Raw genomic sequence first — 24,038 nt, forward strand, 5'->3', positions numbered from 1 at the left:
TCATATGTATCACTTCCCATATATCACCATCCTACGTGACCACCTTCTCCAATTAAATAGTAAATACCCAATTTGGTCTTTCAAATTGAGCACTTGCATCAACTTAGAAAGCATCTCCGATGGGAGAACTTATTTTGGTTGCTTAGAGCATCCACAATGGCGAGGTCTTCACCATTTAAGATCTGATACCTAATAGGTATCTCCATTGTGGAAAAAAAATTGGAGGTCTTAAAAGATTCAAGATCTAACGCCCACATCACTTTTTATTAAAATAATAATTTTCATGGCCATTAAATAATATTTGTGGGACTCTATTAAAATTTTTGTTAAAGGATCTTCATTGGAGTGGTTGAGTACCTATTAAGTATTATTATTAAAAAATTATTAAAAAATGATATGTCCATGTGCGACCCATTTAAGACTTCAAAATTGAGGGTCTACATTGTGGATAGTCTTAACTTGTTTTTTGTGGGCCCAAATTGCCACATTGCATGTAGCCAACTTATAAGCAAACTCAACCATCCAATGGTGATTAACAATAAGCAAACCCTATGCTTGACCCACAAATTTGTATTTTTTTATCTTCACTTAATTTTGATTTAAATTTACATATTTTTATTAATAGGTAAAAAAATCATAAATATTTAAAAAATGATATACAAAAATATAATAGTAAAAAATTCATTAAGAATTAATGGAATCAATTGACACAATTTTATAATAAATAAATTTTTATAATAAATAAATAATTAAAAAACATTCATTATGATTTAATGGTTGAGTTTTTCTATTCACACCCTATATATTTCTGGTTACATCCAGTATTTTTAAAAAGTTTTTGATAATACCAGAATTGTCCTTTTATATAAATTTTATGAAAATCTTGATTTCATGCATTGTCACTTTAAAATTCCACTCTCTTTCACCCACCAACGATCAAACAATCCTGATGTTCAATTAATCTCTATGAAAGATTAAAGAGTGAATCAAAACATCTTTCATTCATACTCGATTGCATATAAACAAGTGAATTTTTTCTTTTTTTCAATAACGCTGGTTTCAATTTTCTTCTTCTTGTTCAACTGCACTGTACGACAGTTTCAGTTTTACATTGTTGAGGTTAACTTAAATTCAGTTTAAGTAGGTTCATGTAAACTTAATTTACATAATCTACTTAAACTTAGTTTACATAACCTACTTAAACTGAGTTTAAGTATGTATACTTAAACTCTGTTTACATGAGCTACTTAAACTAAGTTTACATGATCTACTTAAACTAAGTTTAAGTATGTACACTTAAACTTAGTTTACATTACCTACTTAAAATTAGTTTATATGTACATAATTAAATTGAGATTACGTAGAATCATTGAACAAGGTTAAACTTTTAAATGTACACTTAAACTCGGTTTACATGACCTACTTAAACTGAATTTAAGTATGTACGCTTAAACTCAGTTTGCATGACATACTGAAACTAAGTTTACATGACCTACTTGAACTGGAGAAGGATTTTAAGGTGTAACCAAGAAAAAAGGAAGATGCTTTTTGAAAATTAAATTTTATGGAAGAGTAATTTTGTTATTTTAAGATGCAACCAGGATTAAACAGGGTGTAATTAGAAAAACTTTTTACGGTTCCGTTGATCTTCAACCCACCCAGGCACCCACACTTTCTACTTGTATCTATAACTCTCCACTCTGTTTTTCTTCTAAATCCACACTTTCAACCATATTTTATTGTCTTTTAATGAGAAGCAAGACACTTTTTGCATTGCTTAAATAAGCAACTGACACAAAAAAACTAACCAAACTGCCACATGTATTTGCTCCAATGCTAGAAATGTTAAGAGACCGAACTTATGCATCCATGTGGGCTATGTGAAGTTACGCGCTCACAAATTGATATGAACTAGAATTTCAAATTGAAAATCTACCATATGTATTTCTGGTTCTCTTATTCCTCTCCTCTTCTCTGAAACCTTAGGAAATTCTTATTGACGATGAGTGCTATATTTAGATTGCTCACTTTTTGTTCTGTCCAGAGAGAAGGAAAAATAACTTTTCTTCCTAGTATTCTCTGCCAATATTTTGCTAGAAGTATAAGCTTTGTTTTTTTCTGTACAAAGAACTTCGAGGTTTTGTATTCGTGCAGCTTGTGGATTCTTTGCGCTATTGATTCCATAGGCTGCAATCACAATGAGAGCAAGTAATGTAAGAGACAAGGCAACAGAGAGAAAAGTGGACTGAAGATGTTAATGAGAAGGAATTGGCTCTTATTCACCAGAAATACATGGAAGCAAAGTGTATGGCTTTCTATGAGACTATGATGAGAGAATATGTCAATCCAAGGAGTTTGATGAATGCTTGGAAGTTTTTGAGCTCCAGTAATGATTTGGCACATGATATCAAGGCTGCGGTTTCTCCGACAGCATCATCATCACTTTAAAATCTGTGAAACACAACCATGAAAATGATGATCTACTTGAATCAGGAATTGCGGCGAAAGAAATCACACAAACAATGCATGAAGACAAGAGGAGCTATGCAAGAGATGAAATCGTGTATTCTGTAGTATTTTCATTCAACAAAAAGTTGCAAACAGAAAAGAATAATGGGAACTAATTGAAATATTGAAGGGAAAAACAGTATGAGTATACATTGCAAGGCTGGCTGTCTTTTCATCTGTTTCTAGGTCTTGCTAAGTAACTCTATAAAAGCAGTCTTAAGTCTTAACCTGTATAATCTTAAGTACTATCCAGAAGTAAGTTTGTGCTTTTTCTACCTAACTAATGAAACTAGTTCCTTGAAACTTGCACTGTTGTAGAAATGTTTGCACAAGTTTTGGCTTCATATGGCATATTTTTAAGGAAATTGGATGACATGGTGGCAAGTTTCTAAATAAGCAAACAATGTTTTTGGAACGTGTTGGAATAGTGAAACAAATGAAAACAATACCTGGTTATAAACATCATATGGCTTGTGATAGTTAAGCTGAAGTGTAAATGGACTAGAGAAGTGTCTGAGACTGTTTTGTTTCTTTTCACTGCCTAAATCGACCATGTCAAAGCCCCCAAGGGACCTCCATACGAAGATGAAAATGCAGCTCATAGAGTACAATCTCAGTTTTAGAAACTTCTTTTGAAGATGAAAATGAAGCTTACAGGGACCAAATTGATGAATGTTAATGTAAAATCAAGTCATACAGTACACTATTTTTTTATAATAGGCTTAAATATGTATTTCATCCTTGCAATTAGGGGTCGTTTAAAAATTGGTCTTTGTAATCGTTAATTCTGGAAATTTACCCTTGCATTGTTTAATTATTTAAAATTTCGTCCCTCTCCCCACTTAATCACTGCCATACATGAAATTCCAATTTTATCCCTGGGTTTCCAATTCTCTCTTCAATATTTTGTCCTCTTCTTAAGGGCAAAATTGGAATTTCACGTGTGGTAGTGATTGCCACGTCATCGAATTAGTGACGTGGCAATGATTAAGTAGCAGTTTATAGAGGAAATGATAAATTTCATGGCGTAAGCCCATAGTAGTCACGGCTCCCCCCACTCTAAAAAATAATAAATTTTTATAGAGGAAATGATGAAAATACCCTTGATATATTTGGATATTTTCTCTTTGGTACCGGAGTCTCACACTCATACATGAAACTCCACCCCAATACACTTTTCTCGGTTCTCTGCTCTCCCTCGACTGCTTCGCTGCGCTCTCTAATTGGTACATAGTAATTGGAGAATTAGTCTTGTGTTGGAGTTGTTGTGATGATGTTTTTTTTTTGGATGAAATTGTATATGACTTTTATGAATTTCAATTATAATATTTAGTTAATATTTGCTGCTCCCTTAATTTTTTTAGGCAAGATCCACAGTTGTGGCTAGAAATTCACTTTTAAAGTGAATAAGTTGGTGTCAAGATTCGAGCATCGGTCCTGCATATGTTATAAATTGCCTCCACCAAGTGAGATAAGTTTACAATGAAATGAAAAATTGTTTTTATTCCAAAAATAAATAAATTGAAAAAAAATCCCAAAAAGAAACTTATAATAAAATGTTGATTATTTACCCTTTAAAATAAAAAAAAATGATATCCAATGCACGCAGAGGTGAGTCATCTGTTGGATTGGAGTATAAAGGGTAAACCTGTCTTTTCCATTAAGTAACCATTTGCCGCTGTACGTGTCCTTGGACGCTCACTCTTCTTTCTTTACTCCTCCTGTCTTGTGAAACAAGAAAAACGCCCTTTTCTTTTCTTCACAAACAAGGATCCCTTGGATTGCGTGCTTAATTAATCTCAACCGTACACCCTTTCAATCCAACGGTACATCTCCACTCTCTCTCTGCACTACAACAATAACACTCTCTCCCTCTTTCTTCAGCGGTTTTTAATCATCATCATCATAATAAACCCTAGTTAGCCGAATCACTCTAACTCTCTCTCTCTCTCTCTCTCTCTCTCTCTCTTCGCTTTGCGTCCGATTATTTCCCTTTGTTTTCGTTTCAGGTTCGATTTTATATAATCTTTTCCTCTCTCACTCTTCATCTGATTTTTGTTTTTTGTTTTTTTTTTTTTAATTCGACTCGATCATCGTTCGAGTAACGATGGCTCTTGATTCTATGTAAGAAACAGAAAAAAGAAAAAAACCCGGTTCGATTTTTCTTAGTTTTTCTGATAAAAAGAACCGTACGGCAATGCCGGCGGCAGGTATGAGGCGGTCCACTAGGGTTTTCGGAGTGGTTATGAAGGGATCCGAATCGGGTCGGGTCCTTCGATCGGGTCGCCGGTTACTTCCAGAAGAATCGGTTGAAGTTAAGATAAAGAGAGAGAACGAAGGAGACGATTGGCCTATCCCGCCGCCACCACTTAAAAACAAAGCCGTAGTGCCGAGAAAGGCGCCAGTTGTGCCCAAAACGGAGGCTGAGGAAGAGCGAGCTGTAAAGCCGGTGAAAAGAAGCCGGGTCGGCGACGGAGTGGACAGGATGTATGGTATTGCGTATACTAGAAAGCGGAGAAGGACTGCTGGTGCTGCAAGCTTGGAACTTTCTAGTAAGAAAAGAGAAGAAAGTGGTGAAATTTGTGTATTTTCTGTTGTTGTGAAGTCCTGTGCTGCAAAGAGTGGCCGGTTTTCGTCTTTGTTGGTTTCGATTTTGAGATACATGATGATGATGAGGTTCACAGTTACATTACCTGAGGTTTTTGCCTTTTTTCTGTCCAAACCATCACAGGGTGTACAGTTTCTGCAGGTATACTTTTCATCTGCATGTATTTATCTTTAATTTGATTTACTAAATTTATTGGATTGAATTTACTTATTGTTACATGATTGCTTCGATTTACTTGTTGTTGTACTGTTTACTTCGAGAAAAGCAGCATGATTACTTGCGAAAAAATGCATACTTTATCACTGTTACATGTTGTCATGATATATGTATATGTATATGCAGGGTTCTCCTCCTTCCATCACTGGAATCTGCCGGTTTTTTGAGATCACACAGTTCATTCCACTGTTCTCTGTTGATTTTTCTGCTGTTCCGGTTTATTTTGAGTATCTGCACTCGTCAATGCTTTTAGATTTTCTCTTTAGGTCATTTTTTATTGTACAGAATCCAATAAATGCACATAGTGATGATAAGGATCATGAGGAGGAAATTGGTTTCCTGAAAAACAAGGACGAATTGCAGACTTTGTTTGATACTGTTGAAAGAGAACCTTCTGCAAGTGGTACTGTTATCCCTGATGTTATTCAAATCAGTGACAGTTTATCCTTACCTACGTCCGCCAAGGGTACTGGGCAACCTCGTAGTCGAAATGGGCAGTTTAAAAGTGTTCTGAACTCTAGATGCATTCAGAAGAGGAGGAGTTCACTCAAGAAAAGGAAAGCTCACAGTCCTTCAACGATGACTTTGCGCAGAAGTAACGGGTCAGTAGCTTCGGATTTAGTGGGTAGTAGAAAATGCAATATCCAGTTCTCTGGTATGACCACCTCCACTAAGAGACATAGAAGTTTTGTCAATGAGAATACTGCTGGAAGCTTAAAAGAAGCAAGTTCTGCCAAATTGGGTTCAGCACAAAGTGTGGATTCTTCTTTCTGCTTTGCAAACGTATTGGTTATAGAGTCAGACCGGTGTTACAGGGAAGATGGTGCAGTTGTCACTTTAGAGATGCCTGATTCAACAGAATGGCTTCTAATTGTTAAGAGAGATGGATTGGAAAGATGCACTTGCAAAGCCGAACAAGGGATGCCATCTTGGTCATCCAACCGGTTCACCCATGCATTTATGTTTTCATTGGATAATGGTTGGAAGCTGGAGTTTACGGATCGCCGGGACTGGCATTTCTTTAAAGACCTTTATAAGCAGTGTTTTGATCGAAATATCCATGGTCCTGTTGCTATTCCAGTGCCAGGCGTTCATGGGGTCTCTTCCTATGCTGAAAGCAACAACAATTCTATCTTTCAGCGACCAGCCACATATATATCTGAGTATGGGGATGAGATAACTAGAGCAATGACAAGGAGAACTGCAAATTATGACATGGATGCTGAAGATGAGGAATGGCTGAGCAAGCTCAATAATGTGTCTCAAGAGCATATTTCAGAGGATAACTTTGAGTTAATCATTGATGCTTTTGAGAAGGTTTATTATTGTAATCCAGATGATTCTTTTGATGTAAAATCTGCGGTCAGTAGTCGTCAGGATCTTGGTAGCATGGAAGTTATTGAAGCGGTATACACCTATTGGATGAGAAAACGGAAGCAAAAACAGTCTATGCTAATTAGGGTCTTTGAGGTAAATTTACCATCATGTATTAGTTATATTTTGTCTGTGATGCATGTTCGTTTATGTTTCATGCATAAAAAGTTTTTGTCTCTTCCTAATTCCCAAAACAATGTCTGTTGTCTTTCCATCCCAGTCTGAGATATAGAAGAATTACCGGTGTGTATGAGCTGTGGTAAAATGGTGTTTTCCATATATTATGAAAATCTGGAAGTTCACATGTATTATAGCAAAAGCCTAATATATTGTGCTTTTCTTAGCCTTTGTTTTTACTAATATGGTTGACTTCAATTTAAATCTGCATCTTATAGCTAAGCCCTTGCTTTTTATGTGGTGGCCACTTCCATTCGTTCTTGCTTGTCTGCAAATTGGTTGTTGATCATTTAAAGTCTCTTAATTTTTTCTTGTATCTTGAATTACATGGAAATGTGACAGTTATGTTATTGCATCTTAAATTTTTCTTTTAATGAGAACCACTAGTGATCCTTAATGATGGAATTTTTTTGCGAATCTCAATGATAATAAACATGCTAGAATGGCACCGGTCAACCAAAGCAAGGGATGAAATCGCATTACACCCCAAATAAGTGTCTCTAGCCACATTAGTTGAGGACAAAAGATTTTTCAGTTAGTTTGAATACTGTGGCCGTGACGGATGCAATTTCCTTCCAGTGCCATAGCCGACACGACACCAGAAATAACGCAATTTATGTGGTTTGAAGGGGCTTGTTGCAATTGATTAGTATAGTTGATATCTATGCCAATCGTATATTATACCTTGAACACATCTAGATAGATTTTTCTCTCAATCTAAGTTTTTGCAAAATTAAGAATACTTAGGTGTGGGGTGTTGTTGTAAAGTGCTGTACTGCATCCCTATTATCTTGTTGACATGGTTATTTTTTTTGTCAGATTCATCAATCAAAGAGGGCATCACTTATTCCGAAGCATTTTCTGCGAAAGAAGAGGTCATTTAAGAGACAGCCAAGTCAGTTTGGTAGAGGCAGTCAACCAAGTTCGTTGAGAGGTAATTTTATTTATACTTTGTCTTCAACCAGATTAAATGAGGAATTCTTCTGTTAAATGTTTTGACTTCCAAACATGTTGGCCTATGGTTGGTGTTGAATTTTGATGTACTTGTTTTTTCTTTATCCTTTATGGTAGGAGTAGATAAGGACCTCTATTTTATTTGGTTATGTTGCAATATAAATACTTGAATATTACCAGTTTGTACAAATATCATGTTTAGTTGTATTTTTTTTAGTTAAATATTCCTATATTTTCCTTGTTTTTTAGGTATTTCATTTGCAATGTAGTATCTTGTATCTGCATGTATAAATTCGTCAAATATCACATTCTTTATTTACCATTTCATAACATGGTACTTGGTCTGCAATTTTATGCATATTTAGAAGAATTATGTTCTAGAATGTCATAAGAGTTAAATGATTGCTGTTGGTTTTACTGGATATTTAATTATATGGTAGAACAACGGGTTGTGTTCATCTTCTGTTCTTAAGTCGCAATGGAATTTATTTGATGAGCATTTAAGTTTCAGATGTCTGTCTGCCTATGTTAAATATAAAGAGCGTGTTGTTAAAGTTTGTCATCTTGATTTTCAGCAATGGTAGCTGAACAAGATGCCTTGGCAGTGGATAGAATGCATAAGGCTCAAGAAGCTAAAGCCTCAGCAAAAAAATCCACTGAAACAGCCATTGAAAAACGCAAAGAGGCCCAATTTCTTGCTAAAAATGCAGATTTGGCAACCTATAGGGCCTTAATGATGCTTCGAGTAGCACAAGCACTAGCTGTTGCTGGAGAATCAGGAGAAGTTGTGGCCAAGGACATTCTTGGGATTGATGGTTAGAGATAAATCCCGTTCCGGATGCTAATTATAACACCATACATTTTATTATAGGAATGCTCACAGGAGATTTGCTGCTGTTCCCCCCTCCCCTCCTATACTGTAAACTTTGTACAGATTTTTGTTTTTTGATGGAAATCAAGACCTTATACACTAATCTTCCGTACCAAGTAGATTGGTTGATTTCTTTCCCTTGCAAAAAAGAATCCTAAGAAAACGAAATACAGGATTTTCAAGACTCATTTATTGCCTTTTTTTTTTTGTTCAACTGGTGGGGAGTTCCTATTTCTTGCCTCCTTCTAAGAGGAGAATTGCTCTTCCCACATTTGATAAGGCTGTGGCACACGGGTAATTTACGTTTGCCCCCTCGGCAACTAAGGAATTAGAAATCCGGCTGCAGTTACCTGCCAAGGATAATCTCGGTAGTTAACTGCCGAGGAAAACAAATTATGCAGTCGGTGACTGAAACATTTCCAAGCCATTTTTTGGTCACTTTTTACCTGCAATTAAAGCAGAGCATTTCGAAAGGCAAAATAATTCATACAGCATTGAAACTCGGACATAAACAAGAAAAATACTATATCTTTTACAATTGTCTATAATTAAATCAAATCGACATTTGGTTCAAATTACACAAACGTTTGAAATTCATCAACGGTTCAAATCACAAAAAAAAATATTGGCGCAAATGCACAACTTAATTAAACCAACATTTTTATGCATTAAACAAAGTAAAAAGTCCCATGAAATTAAAAGTAATGTCATCAAAGTACAAATATACAAATCAATGTCATGAAAACACAAACTAAAAAACAAGTCCTAAAAAACAACTACTGGTTCTGATCCTGCTGATGGTGCCTCCTCCTCGGCCTCTGGCCTCGCCTCTTGGTCAAAATCGGCGCGATCTGCTCCCTCATATGACTCATGGCCTGAAACCACTGTTGAGGGCTCATGTCCTCCTGGCCCATCTGTGCATCAGCATAGGCAACAACGGCACTAACCATGTCATAGGTGTCAGGCGAGCTTCTCGCCTCATACCGCTCTCACTGCTGTGCAATGATCTGCTCTTTATTTGCTGGCCTCGAAAGATCTCCTGGAAGAGGTGGCAAAATCTGAGGGTGAGACACCCTAGTGTACCATAACACATAGCCATCCGCCATGTCTGCTCTCCTGCCTGCTCACCCCAATCGGCTGCCTTAAGCGTGTGAGGGCGGAAGTTGACGAACGCCTGCACAATGTGAGGCGGTGGCAGCTCTACAACATCCGTCGAATGTCTGGGGACGGTCTGGACGTATCCGTACTGCCTCAAAACCCTCTCGGGCAAGTGACGATACACCCTACGAACACCGCACATAATCCAGCCAGAATACCAGAAAACCTCCTCAAGATCCTGAATCTCCCTGTGCTCTTCGTACGGCCTCCAGCATACGTCATCAAATTGTATACGATCAAACAGTGACCGATACATGACCCCCTCTCCGTGACCCTTCTGAAGCTTCCACCTCGCTGCAACCGGATAGTTTTCCATGTAGTTAGTGTTGAGATCAACACTGTAAAAGCCAGGAAAATGCGCCAAAAATCATGCCTGCACAAACCAAACAAATCACATTTATAAATTATTACGCACGAAAAAATATAACAAAAAAATAAAAGTTAAGGTTCACATTTATAAGTTTCTTACAGTGAGCAGTGTCACGCTCCCCCCAAGAGCTCTGTCTCTAGGCCTACACGCCTTAGCTAACTCGACGTATAGGTATGCGAGTGTCATCCCTCCCCAGGAATAATTACGCATCCCTGCGTAGCCGTCCTCCATGGTCGTTAGATAGACCAACTCGATGCGTTTGTTGCTTCTATCGCCAAACAACAAGCATCCAACCAAGTAGAGAAGGTAACACCTCACGCAATAAGTCCTAACCCTCTCCAGCTCCTCCAGCTCCTCTGGATCCTCCGTATCAGCCAATAAGTTGGCCCTACCAAGATACCTCGTATATAAGTCTCTCAGTCTCGGGTAGCTAATGTACCCACCATCCTCCTGCCCACAAATTTTGTCCGCCTCCTGTTGCGACACACCCAAGTGCCTCATAAGTAGTGCCGCTCCCTCATGTTTCGGCATCTTCTTCCCATGGGTCAACATCCGCCCCTCAATCTGAAGATGCGTCAGACATGCGACATCATCCAAGATCACAGTCATCTCCCCCAAGGGCATGTGAAAGGTGCTGGTCTCCGGATGCCACCTCTCGCATAGAGTCATCAGCACGGCATGAGGCACAGTGGCGTAGCCCAGGTAAACCAAGTCATGTAACCCGCTCTCCCTAAGCGGATCCCAAAACCAATCCTGATTCCCGTTTGGGCGTCCGAGACTCAGGATCTTAGCCCCATGATTAATCGGTTTTACCACACGGAGCTTACGAACCTGAAATAATAGAAAAATAAACATAGTTCAAACAAACACACATATTAAGTAAATAATTAAACATAAAGAAAAGAATTAAAAAAACACATATAAAAGTGGATATAATAATTAAACAAACACACATATAAATAAAATAATTAAAATAAAGAAAAAGCATTAAAAAAAACACATATAAAAGTGGATATAATGATTAAACAAACACACATATAAAGAAAATAATTAAACATAAAGAAAAACCATTAAAAAAACACACATATAAAAGTGGATATAATAATTAAACAAACACACATAAAAAAAAAATTAAACATAAAGAAAAAGCATTTAAAAAAATTACACTTATGTTATCTGAATTATACCATAGCGGCAACACCACATGATTGACATAAGAGTGCAGCAAAGATAAGTCTGCCGGTCCTCCAGGAAAGGGAGGGTCCACATGAAACACCGTCGGGGCAATGTCATCATCATCTCCTACATGCTGCTATTGTGGTATATGATCTTGGTCATACCCACCATCAGTCACATCGTGGTGTACCTGATCCTGATAATTTAGGTACTCCAACTCAGACCGGTTAACAAGCTGTGACGGGTCAACAACCTGTGACTCTTCAGGCTATGTAGCATAAGAACTCCCTGAACCATCTCCCCTCCGACCTCTCCCCTTCTTTGGGATGTGGCCGCTCTGCCTCTCTCTCCGGTGGCTTTGGGTCATCGCACGCCTACCACCAATCATTTTAGATGGATCAATGGGGTCCTGATCGGCCATATCTACACAAAAAATAATAAAATTAACATCATTTCCATAACCTAATAAAACACATTAAACCTAAACTAAACATAATAAAACTCATTAAAAGTACAACAATGAACATCATTTCCATAACCTAAAATCATTCAATATAATCAACATTACAATAAAATTTATGTCCATCATTTCCATAATAACATAAACATCATTCATTATTTAACATACACTTAATCATTTATATACACTTAATCATTTGTGTCCAATATAATTCTCGTAACCTACACTAACTAAAAAATCAATATACACTTAATCATTTCCATAACCTAAAATCATTCAATATAATCAACATTACAATAAAATTTATGTCCATCATTTCCATAATAACATAAACATCATTCATTATTTAACATACACTTAATCATTTCTATACACTTAATCATTGGTGTACCTGATCGTGATAATTTAGGTACTCCAACTCAGACCGGTCAACAAGCTGTGACGGGTCAACAACCTGTGACTCTTCAGGCTATGTAGCATGAGAACTCCCTGAACCATCTCCCCTCCGACCTCTACCCTTCTTTGGGATGTGGCCGCTCTGCCTCTCTCTCCGGTGGCTTTGGGTCATCGCACGCCTACCACCAATCATTTTAGATGGATCAATGGATTCCTGATCGGCCATATCTACACAAAAAATAATAAAATTAACATCACTTCCATAACCTAATAAAACACATTAAACCTAAACTAAACATAATAAAACTCATTAAAAGTACAACAATGAACATCATTTCCATAACCTAAAATCATTCAATATAATCAACATTACAATAAAATTTATGTCCATCATTTCCATAATAACCTAAACATCATTCATTATTTAACATACACTTAATCATTTATATACACTTAATCATTTGTGTCCAATATAATTCTCGTAACCTACACTAACTAAAAAATCAATATACACTTAATCATTTCCATAACCTAAAATCATTCAATATAATCAACATTACAATAAAATTTATGTCCATCATTTCCATAATAACATAAACATCATTCATTATTTAACATACACTTAATCATTTATATACACTTAATCATTTGTGTCCAATATAATTCTCGTAACCTACACTAACTAAAAAATCAATATACACTTAATCATTTCCATAACCTAAAATCATTCAATATAATCAACATTACAATAAAATTTATGTCCATCATTTCCATAATAACATAAACATCATTCATTATTTAACATACACTTAATCATTTCTATACACTTAATCATTGGTGTACCTGATCGTGATAATTTAGGTACTCCAACTCAGACCGGTCAACAAGCTGTGACGGGTCAACAACCTGTGACTCTTCAGGCTATGTAGCATGAGAACTCCCTGAACCATCTCCCCTCCGACCTCTACCCTTCTTTGGGATGTGGCCGCTCTGCCTCTCTCTCCGGTGGCTTTGGGTCATCGCACGCCTACCACCAATCATTTTAGATGGATCAATGGATTCCTGATCGGCCATATCTACACAAAAAATAATAAAATTAACATCATTTCCATAACCTAATAAAACACATTAAACCTAAACTAAACATAATAAAACTCATTAAAAGTACAACAATGAACATCATTTCCATAATCTAAAATCATTCAATATAATCAACATTACAATAAAATTTATGTCCATCATTTCCATAATAACCTAAACATCATTCATTATTTAACATACACTTAATCATTTATATACACTTAATCATTTGTGTCCAATATAATTCTCGTAACCTACACTACCTAAAAAATCAATATACACTTAATCATTTCCATAACCTAAAATCATTCAATATAATCAACATTACAATAAAATTTATGTCCATCATTTCCATAATAACATAAACATCATTCATTATTTAACATACACTTAATCATTTCTATACACTTAATCATTGGTGTACCTGATAGGGGTGTTCGCGGTGCGGTTTGGTTCGGTTTCAAGCATAATAATCATCCAAACCGCGAGAGAAAAAAGCATGCGGTTTGGTTTGGTTCGGTTGATTTTTAAAAAGTCATCCAAACCAAACCAAAGCAAACCAATGCGGTTTGGATTGGTTCAGTTGATGCGGTTAATCGTGAGATAAATAAAAAAATTACATTAACTCTAATATTGCCAACTAGTACCAAGCAATTTTAATTATTCAAAAAAAGAACTTGAAGTTCCAAAATAGCATTACAATACCAATAAAAGTTATTTATCTAAAATAACATTACAGTACCAAAATAATATTTAAGAACCAAAAAAGAACAACTTGAAGTTCCAAAGTAACACATTATCATGACTCCAAAATAAGAACACATCGCCTCGACGCCTCCATCTCCGTGACTCCATCTGCATATCATAATTGATTAGTTTGTTGGTCAGATCAATTGATTCAAAAACAAATATAAAAATTTAAAAAGAATAAACAATTGAACATACCATTTACTTTCTCACATCTTCTTTTTTTTCCTTTTTTCGATAACATATAATCATATATAGTCATAATAGGTAAAATTATAACTAACCATATTAAATTTAAACACAACTTATATTAAAATAGGTAAAATAAAGAAGAAACATAAGCATGAATCAAATTATTGGGAAGAAAATGAAACAAATTCATCATTGGAAATGAATTGAAGGAGATGGAAAGGAATTAGAATCGAACCTGATGATGCAACAATGGGAAAATCGAATTAAAGGAGATGAAATTTGGATTATATGGGAGATGGAATTTGGATTATGGGAGAGATTGAGGTACGCAGCCAGAAACCCTAAGGAAAATGAATTGAAACGAGTCTCTGAATACTGAAATGAAATGAATAGCTGGATAGTGTTGGGTTTGTGCTTGGGTTCACTTTGGTATTGGGCTAGTACACTACTTACTTAGTTTAATAACATTGAGTATTTTTGCGGTTTGGTTTGGTTTGGTTCGGTTGCTGAGATGCAAACCGCAAACCGAACCGAACCGCGCGGTTCAGTCTAAAATTCATCCGAACTCATCCGAACCAAGTGCGGTTTTTTGCGGTTTCGGTTTGGGTTGGTTCGGTTTGCGGTTTTTCTATTGGATTGGTTCGGTTTTGAACACCCCTAGTACCTGATCGTGATAATTTAGGTACTCCAACTCAGACCGGTCAACAAGCTGTGACGGGTCAACAACCTGTGACTCTTCAGGCTATGTAGCATGAGAACTCCCTGAACCATCTCCCCTCCGACCTCTACCCTTCTTTGGGATGTGGCCGCTCTGCCTCTCTCTCCGGTGGCTTTGGGTCATCGCACGCCTACCACCAATCATTTTAGATGGATCAATGGATTCCTGATCGGCCATATCTACACAAAAAATAATAAAATTAACATCATTTCCATAACCTAATAAAACACATTAAACCTAAACTAAACATAATAAAACTCATTAAAAGTACAACAATGAACATCATTTCCATAACCTAAAATCATTCAATATAATCAACATTACAATAAAATTTATGTCCATCATTTCCATAATAACCTAAACATCATTCATTATTTAACATACACTTAATCATTTATATACACTTAATCATTTGTGTCCAATATAATTCTCGTAACCTACACTAACTAAAAAATCAATATACACTTAATCATTTCCATAACCTAAAATCATTCAATATAATCAACATTACAATAAAATTTATGTCCATCATTTCCATAATAACATAAACATCATTCATTATTTAACATACACTTAATCATTTCTATACACTTAATCATTGGTGTACCTGATCGTGATAATTTAGGTACTCCAACTCAGACCGGTCAACAAGCTGTGACGGGTCAACAACCTGTGACTCTTCAGGCTATGTAGCATGAGAACTCCCTGAACCATCTCCCCTCCGACCTCTACCCTTCTTTGGGATGTGGCCGCTCTGCCTCTCTCTCCGGTGGCTTTGGGTCATCGCACGCTTACCACCAATCATTTTAGATGGATCAATGGGGTCCTGATCGGCCATATCTACACAAAAAATAATAAAATTAACATCATTTCCATAACCTAATAAAACACATTAAACCTAAACTAAACATAATAAAACTCATTAAAAGTACAACAATGAACATCATTTCCATAATCTAAAATCATTCAATATAATCAACATTACAATAAAATTTATGTCCATCATTTCCATAATAACCTAAACATCATTCATTATTTAACATACACTTAATCATTTCTATACACTTAATCATTTGTGTCCATCATAATTCTCGTAACCTACACTAACTAAAAAATCAATATACACTTAATCATTTCCATAACCTAAAATCATTCAATATAATCAACATTACAATAAAATTTATGTCCATCATTTCCATAATAACATAAACATCATTCATTATTTAACATACACTTAATCATTTCTATACACTTAATCATTGGTGTACCTGATCGTGATAATTTAGGTACTCCAACTCAGACCGGTCAACAAGCTGTGACGGGTCAACAACCTGTGACTCTTCAGGCTATGTAGCATGAGAACTCCCTGAACCATCTCCCCTCCGACCTCTACCCTTCTTTGGGATGTGGCCGCTCTGCCTCTCTCCGGTGGCTTTGGGTCATCGCACGCTTACCACCAATCATTTTAGATGGATCAATGGGGTCCTGATCGGCCATATCTACACAAAAAATAATAAAATTAACATCATTTCCATAACCTAATAAAACACATTAAACCTAAACTAAACATAATAAAACTCATTAAAAGTACAACAATGAACATCATTTCCATAAACTAAAATCATTCAATATAATCAACATTACAATAAAATTTATGTCCATCATTTCCATAATAACCTAAACATCATTCATTATTTAACATACACTTAATCATTTCTATACACTTAATCATTTGTGTCCATCATAATTCTCGTAACCTACACTAACTAAAAAATCAATATACACTTAATCATTTCCATAACTTAAAATCATTCAATATAATCAACATTACAATAAAATTTATGTCCATCATTTCCATAATAACCTAAACATCATTCATTATTTTACATACACTTAATCATTTCTATACACTTAATCATTTGTGTCCATCATAATTCTCGTAACCTACACTAACTAAAAAATCAATATACACTTAACCAAACTATAACTAACATCATTTCTATCATTTTCATAACCTAAATTAACTACATAATCAATAAAATTGTTATTGAGGCATTTTATCAAACACTTTGTGTGCAAAACATAAAACATATTCAAATTGTGTCCATTTGCCACCATTCAAAGCCACATTATGATTTAAACAACATAGGCAACAACTACATTCATTTATCAATTCATAAAATACACATGCAATCATCAAATTGTCAATTTTAAAATCAACCATAACCACATGCAAACTACTCTAATTTTTTTTTTAAAATCAACTTAAACAAATTAACATTATCATTAAAATGATTGACACAACTTACTTGCGATTTTGTTACCGGGAAGAGTCCATTTGTTACCATACATACATATTATAAAAGAAAAAAGATATAATTGATTTTGATATTTTTAAAAATTAATTTAAAAAAATCGTAAGTTATTTATTGTAAATCATTTTTTGAAAAGTAAATTAATTAGTTATTATCTCATTAAAAAGATAGTTTTTTTTTTGAAAGAATAAAAAAGATAGTTATTAAAAGTAATTTGAAGATAAACTTTTCAAATGGATGATCTATTTGCGTAACAAATGGATGAAGTTTTTAAAGTTATCTTTTAAAATTATTTTTGCAACGAAGATAAGGATTTAACTCATTTGTGATTGGTAAGGATGAGTTCAACTTCCATGGTTTGAAATGACATTTTAGTAGGTAATTAAAAGTCCAATAACAATTTTGTAACAAAAAGAGTCTATTGATCTAAGTGTGTGTTTGTTTGGATTAACTTTTGTAGTGCAAATATTATGTCCCGAGGCAAGTTGGATGCGGAAATCTTGAAACTACAAAAACAAACTTCATTTTATATGAATGAAATTTGGCACTTATACACAACAAAAAGTTATAAGATTATTACAAAGACCGATTTTCATCCATGATACTTGGTATTACATCTCCACTACTTTGCATTTGCTGTGATTCCATGGAACGATAGAAATGCCTACTAAACTTTCCTTCCATTTCCATATGTATTCAATAATTGCCTTTGCCTAAGACATAACTGCTGTCTGATATAATAACTTCTGTCTAATCACACAAAAGCTGCAGCCTGATCACCTAATAACAGCACTAATAAATGTTCTAACAGATTATAGGTAATTACCGTCAAGAATCAATCGCTTGTGTGATTCTAAACCATGTTTTTATTTTGTTTGAAAAGCTACATTAGCCCCATCCAAATTGACCGGGGAGAATCGAACCTGAGACCTTGAGGAGGAGCACACTCATAGATCCCAAGCCAATACCACCAGGCCAACCCAAGTGGGTTGATTCTTGTTTCTATCTGATATACTTGTTAGAAGAGAAAATGTTAGTGAGGCTCGTAATCTTTTCTATCTGATATACTTGTTTCTGCTTCTTCTGGCCGTTTCATAATCAAATCAGTCTTTTAAACAATATTTTTTTATAACAAAATTATAGTTAAGTAAACCAAGTGAAACCTGGAAATTTAGTAAATTATTTCTTCCTAAACGTCACTTAAAAGGAATATGTGCAACAACTGGTACTTTCAATTTAGTATCTATTTATGCATAAATCCTATCATGCACATGCAGCCCTTTCACTTAAGTATGTATCCTCCTTATTAATATGGGAAAGCTGGCTGGAAAATGCACTATCGAATATTTGTTTCATCTGTGTGACGTTCAAGTACAGACTATTGAAGATAACTGATGAATTAATGTTTATCTATTTTTACTTACCATTTGCCAATTTTTCGTTATGATTCCCTCAGGTGCCGTATTATCTCGCTGAGTTGACCGAAAAAATAGCACATGATGACAGGATACCAATTCTAAAGGCTTCCCAGGCAAAGCTGAAGGTGAGAGCTGATCGATAGAAAGGAAACACCTTCCCCTACTTCCAACAACCAATTCAATATGATATGCACAATCCCCGTTATTTTCTGCCATATTATTTTAATTAATGTCCTTTCATCGAAGCTTACTGAAAAAACTATTTTTTAGGAATTTATCTCATTTTGTGAGGCAATGGAGCTGGTCCCAAAAGAGGGGTTAGAATCTTATATTGTTACTGATCAGAGGGCCAGAAAGGTGTCATTTTTTCTTTTGCGGTGCTATGATATGATTTTTATACAATTCATACATTTTATATTTGTATATTTAACTCCTCTTCCCATTATTCCCTTGATATGAAAATTGAACAAGCAAATTTGAATGATGAACATCCAAATGCTCACAATTAATTTATTTAATAATGGTATATCTGTTATGCAGATAGCTAGATTTAAAGGACAAAAAGCTGCAGAATCGAAGTTGTTGGAAATAAATGAGCGGAAGGAACGGCGTGGGCGTTCTACTAAAGCAGCTGCCTTGTCCACCCCTGTTGAGGCAGGAGAGGAAGAACTATTGGATGACGATGGAGAAGAAGAAAGAGAGGTTTGTATTGATCTGATCTGATTCTTTATTTATTGGGTTTATGCTGTATGACAGCTTCCCTGAAAATGTGTTTTCGCCTGGTGGATTTATCTACCATTAGATGGGCTTAAAAGTAGCTTTATGGGACCTATAGTTGTTCTATATATTGTCTGACTAGCTTGTGATTTATGAAATGGACTATGGCGATTCCACACTTTCAAAAACATATCTATATGTATAAATAATACCTGCTCATTATGTCATTCACTTGTTTTTCTTCTCTTTTCCAGGCTTGGAATACTAGCATATCTTTGGCGATCTGTAAGGTTTGTTCCTACTTGTGCAACAGTTCCACTTGTTTAAATTTATATTTCCATTTTTCTCATGGTTGTCTTGAAATGTCCAGGCATTTGATCTTCTGGAAATGATTAAGAAAGAGGAGGAGATGCTTTCTGCTGTAAAGGATACACAATCGAAGGTAGTAAAATGCTTTGTATCCTTACTGAAGTACCTTTATTATGGTGGAGATCTTTATATACTGCCACTATTTTATATTTCCATAATTATGGTGAGATCTTTATGGGATGTTGTTGAGTTCTAAGTTAAAGCTTAAAGAACTGTTATAACCTGGCAGAACTTAACATTTTTTTAGACTTTTACATTTCACTTGCTAATTCTGGAATATCAGGCTTTGAAGCATATAGATGTGATGTGAATCTATGAGACATGTTCTGTTTTAAAAAGGAATGTGAAATTGTACTTCTCTGTGAGATGAAATCTGGTTTTAATCATGGTTTCTTGTAATTTTGCTATGTTTTAGGATGGGGATCAGGAATTTTCTAAGGATGTCATGGATGACCGTGCCAAAAAAGCAGAAGCTTGGCATCGAAATGCCGCAGTTCGCGCACAGTATACTAAGCCATCTCCACCAATCACATGTGCTACCTTCGCTCAAGATGTTCTGGAAGGAAGAGCACAAGCCTCACAAGCACATGATCACAAACACCAACCACTAATATTTGGGCCACAAAGTCTTGTGAATGGAAGTTTTACAAACGAGAGAGAAAGAATGGCAGCTCAGGTCTTCCAACCCAGTCATAGGTACATATTTATCCCATTTATCAATAAAATGCACATTTTCTTAGCTACTGAAAGGCTTTGGAATAGGGAAATATAAGAAGTCCATTAAAATACTTTATGCCTGAAAGGAAATGAAGTTTAATTCCCTTGCAGTTTTGTTTGTTCCATTGCCTATGAATGATAGAAGATCAGTACTAACGTACATTTTGTTGAGATGCTAAGTTTAATATTTTGTTGAAGGATGCCAACTATGAGCATTGAGGAAGCAGGATTAAAAGAAATGGAAATAATGAATACATGGCAAGAGAACACTGCCAGATTCATTGAAGAAGCCAATTCATCTTGGCACAATGATAGGAAGTTTAAGCCAGGTGAAGAGGAGGAGGATGAAGATGATGATGCTGCACAAGATAGAGCTAGAGCTTTGGATGATTGGAAGGATGATAATCCGCAGGGTGCAGGAAATTCGAAGCTTACCCCTTGTGGCTAATTGAATCTATTCTTCCCAGGTTGAAGAATAATGAGCAACAGATGAATCTACGGTTGTCACGAAATCTCATTATTTATATTGTTGATTTTCTCCTAGTCTGTGTTAAAGATTTTATATACCTGGATACTCATCCGACTACATGTCTATATTTTTTTAGTGCAGATTAGGGTCACTCCTCTTCTCACCTTTTGTTTTGTGTTTTCCATCTTCACATGGACTTAGATAACCAGTTTGTTTAATTTGCCATATAGTTCAACCAGTTTCACCAGGAGTGAGATTTCCTTAAAAAAATGATGACTTGATTAGCAACATTAAGAAGTTGCTTCACTGCAGTCTTGATTACACATTTGAATTCCTCCTCAAATTTCACTTTAGAAATTAGAATCATGACGTCTTCCCGATTTTACCTCAATTTACTGGGAGACTACAATGAAAATATGCCATGAAGCAGTAGGAAAATAAAATGGAAATTAAAAATCTTGTTTTCCATCTAATACCAGTATAAGGAATGCGTTTGTGAATTGTTGCAATATCATTGGCTAACTTGGGGCTACCATGAAACTGTCCAACAAAGAATTATCAGCATGGGTAGACAACTACCTTTTGAAATATTATCCCTCAAAGCAACTGCCGATGCAATTTTTGTTTTTGCTGCATGAAGAGTGATTTTATCGGAACTAAAACGTAAAATATTTCTGGCCATCCAAATGGCGTGAACTGTATGCACAATGGCAGTAACATAAACATCACACACCTGAGAACTGCGGTGGACAAGAATGCAATCAAGGATGTCTGCTACAGAGGATAAATTGATAGAACAATTCATCTTTACCCCCAACCATTGCCACAGATTCATGGCAAAATTGCAGGATAAAAACAAATGGGAGGAAGTCTAATCAATAGTATAGCACAACATGCAGATATAAACCAAAACACAACCATGTGACCTTAAATTCTCGTCAGTTGGAAGCTTACGGTGCATTAGGCGCCAATAAAATAAAACAGTGGGAAGGAGGAATGCATGAACGCCAAATGATAGAAGCTCAGTCCAAAGTAATAGGATGATGATGCAAATAGCTGAAAGCATGTTTGGCAGTAAGGTTAGCATCTGGAGAGTAAGGCCAAACACGTTGATCAGGCAGGGGTATCATCGGGAGTGTGATACTGTCGATCCTGGCAGCCGCCACCAATGGGTAAGCCAAAAGAGACAGTTGGAATTTTCCACGTCCCGTCGGCAATAAAAATAGATAACTTGTTGTTTAAATGGTGATAGGTGGAAGGATGGGGTATTAAAAATAGAAACAAGAGGAGTACCACGCCAATTGTCAAGCCATAGATTAATGTGCTCTCCATTTCCAATCAACCAAATAAAATTTGCAAGAATTATGTCCATATGCAATTCTGCCAAGACATGGTTGCTTGTTAAATAAAGTCTGAATTTGGATGCTTATTATCAATTTTCAAGCCATATAGTTGAATGTGTATGATGACTGTACGTTAACTTAATTACTTTGGTGTTTTTGTTTTGGGTATATCTGTTTTGTTTGTTGTAAGGCAGGATGCCTATTCATGCATGGGACCCTCTCCTTATTTGATTATTTCAAAAAACTTGATTAGTCGGCTATTTATCAAATAATGATTATACAAAGTGTATAGATTCTGAATAAGAATGAGATCCCATCATTCATTGTTGACATGTGTGGAAGAGGGAAGATTAGTATTGTGGTATAAAGGAATTACAATACATTGATATTGATATTCCCTCCGTTGCAGATTAACTGAGTCAAAAGCTCATTTCACACCTATTAAAAAAATATATAAATGAAGGATAGAGAAAAATAGTTTTAAGTGTACTTGTTAAGTATTGGTTCATTCTCCACTATCATAAATGTAAAGTGAAATATATTGAACTGTAAATGATGAAAGTAGTATTAATTAAAGTTATAAAGGGAAAAAAGTAATTAATATTGTATTGAAAAGTAAAATGACTCAGTTATTTTGGGATTTTTTTTTTTTGCAAATGACTCAGTTATTACGGGACGGAAGAAATATGTAATATTTATTTCAAATTAATGATTTTTTTTTTTGTGGTGGCCGGAATTCGAACCCAAATCTTGCATATATTATGCATTGTCCTTATCAACTAAGCTAAGTTCAATATATCAACGAGAGTTTTCGGGATCACTCTTTAAATATTTTAAATTAAGCAATTATTTTTTAAAAATATCAAACTTTTCAATGCATTGATTATAGTAACGTTCATATTTAAGGTATTAACTAATAATGTCTTCCTTAACTATTGTCCCGAAGGCACTAGTTAACATTTTCATATATATATATATATATAGTCAAAATCCGTTGACATCATATATCAACAGATTTGTTGATACGAAATCTTACCCGTCTATTTTATTTGATCAAAGGCTCGTAATAAATTCTAAACCAACTCATCCTTTTTCTTGTGTACACACGATTATCATTTTTAATAATTGAAAAACCCAATTCCCCTAATATGCTTATTAATTGTCCTCACCGATCTTAGTTACAAAGCCGTTCATACCCAACATCTCTTGATTTTTCTATACACTAAGAATTGGCAGGTATTAAGATGTGCAGTTATTTTTAATGATTTACAAACTAATACATCCAAATCATTTTAAACAATAATATTTTCATACAAACCCATCCAAAATACCCCAATTCATTATTTTCCTCTCCAATTACGATGTTTTTCATAGATTTGACAGATGCCGTTCATAGGAGAAATTAACAATAGGGAATAGAAGATGTAGACAAGGAATAACAAATTTGTCATAAAAGAATAATAAGGAGGATCGATGTATCATGATATAATAGTGTTTTTGATTCCGGTGATTGAAAATTTAGGCGAGCCTTGTAATGCAACAATGTTAAAAAATATTAACGTGGGTTAACTTGAAGACTATTATAAACCTTTAATCAAATAACATTAACTATATATATAGGGGATGTTTCAAATGAGAGGAGTGATTATTATGAGAGGGTGAGAGGAGTAAATAATAACCATCAG

General features: G+C 35.1%; 3 protein-coding genes across 3 annotated transcripts; 2 read left to right on the plus strand and 1 right to left on the minus strand.

Annotated features, from left to right (window-relative positions):
• The first annotated feature begins 4,177 nt into the window (after positions 1-4,177).
• On the plus strand, positions 4,178-8,896 carry LOC25483262 (uncharacterized). The gene is made up of 4 exons (XM_013611929.3): positions 4,178-5,257; positions 5,459-6,802; positions 7,703-7,817; positions 8,413-8,896. Exons 1-4 carry the CDS (start codon positions 4,706-4,708, stop codon positions 8,655-8,657), a joined length of 2,256 nt encoding a protein of 751 aa, XP_013467383.1. The 5' UTR covers positions 4,178-4,705; the 3' UTR covers positions 8,658-8,896.
• Positions 8,897-10,233: 1,337 nt separating this feature from the next.
• On the minus strand, positions 10,234-18,004 carry LOC112418549 (protein MAINTENANCE OF MERISTEMS-like). The gene is made up of 3 exons (XM_024774944.1): positions 17,936-18,004; positions 10,336-11,067; positions 10,234-10,239 (listed from the first exon to the last, which is right to left on the minus strand). The coding sequence occupies exons 1-3, from the start codon at positions 18,002-18,004 to the stop codon at positions 10,234-10,236; spliced, it is 807 nt and encodes a 268-aa protein (XP_024630712.1).
• A 627-nt stretch (positions 18,005-18,631) lies between these two features.
• LOC25483263 (PP2A regulatory subunit TAP46) lies at positions 18,632-21,150 on the plus strand. The gene is made up of 8 exons (XM_013611930.3): positions 18,632-18,691; positions 18,777-18,863; positions 19,009-19,095; positions 19,279-19,440; positions 19,710-19,745; positions 19,826-19,897; positions 20,240-20,520; positions 20,740-21,150. The coding sequence occupies exons 1-8, from the start codon at positions 18,632-18,634 to the stop codon at positions 20,987-20,989; spliced, it is 1,035 nt and encodes a 344-aa protein (XP_013467384.1). The 3' UTR covers positions 20,990-21,150.
• Positions 21,151-24,038: the final 2,888 nt, after the last annotated feature.

This window comes from Medicago truncatula, chromosome 1 (assembly GCF_003473485.1).
Source record: "Medicago truncatula cultivar Jemalong A17 chromosome 1, MtrunA17r5.0-ANR, whole genome shotgun sequence".
Taxonomy (NCBI): Eukaryota; Viridiplantae; Streptophyta; class Magnoliopsida; order Fabales; family Fabaceae; genus Medicago; species Medicago truncatula.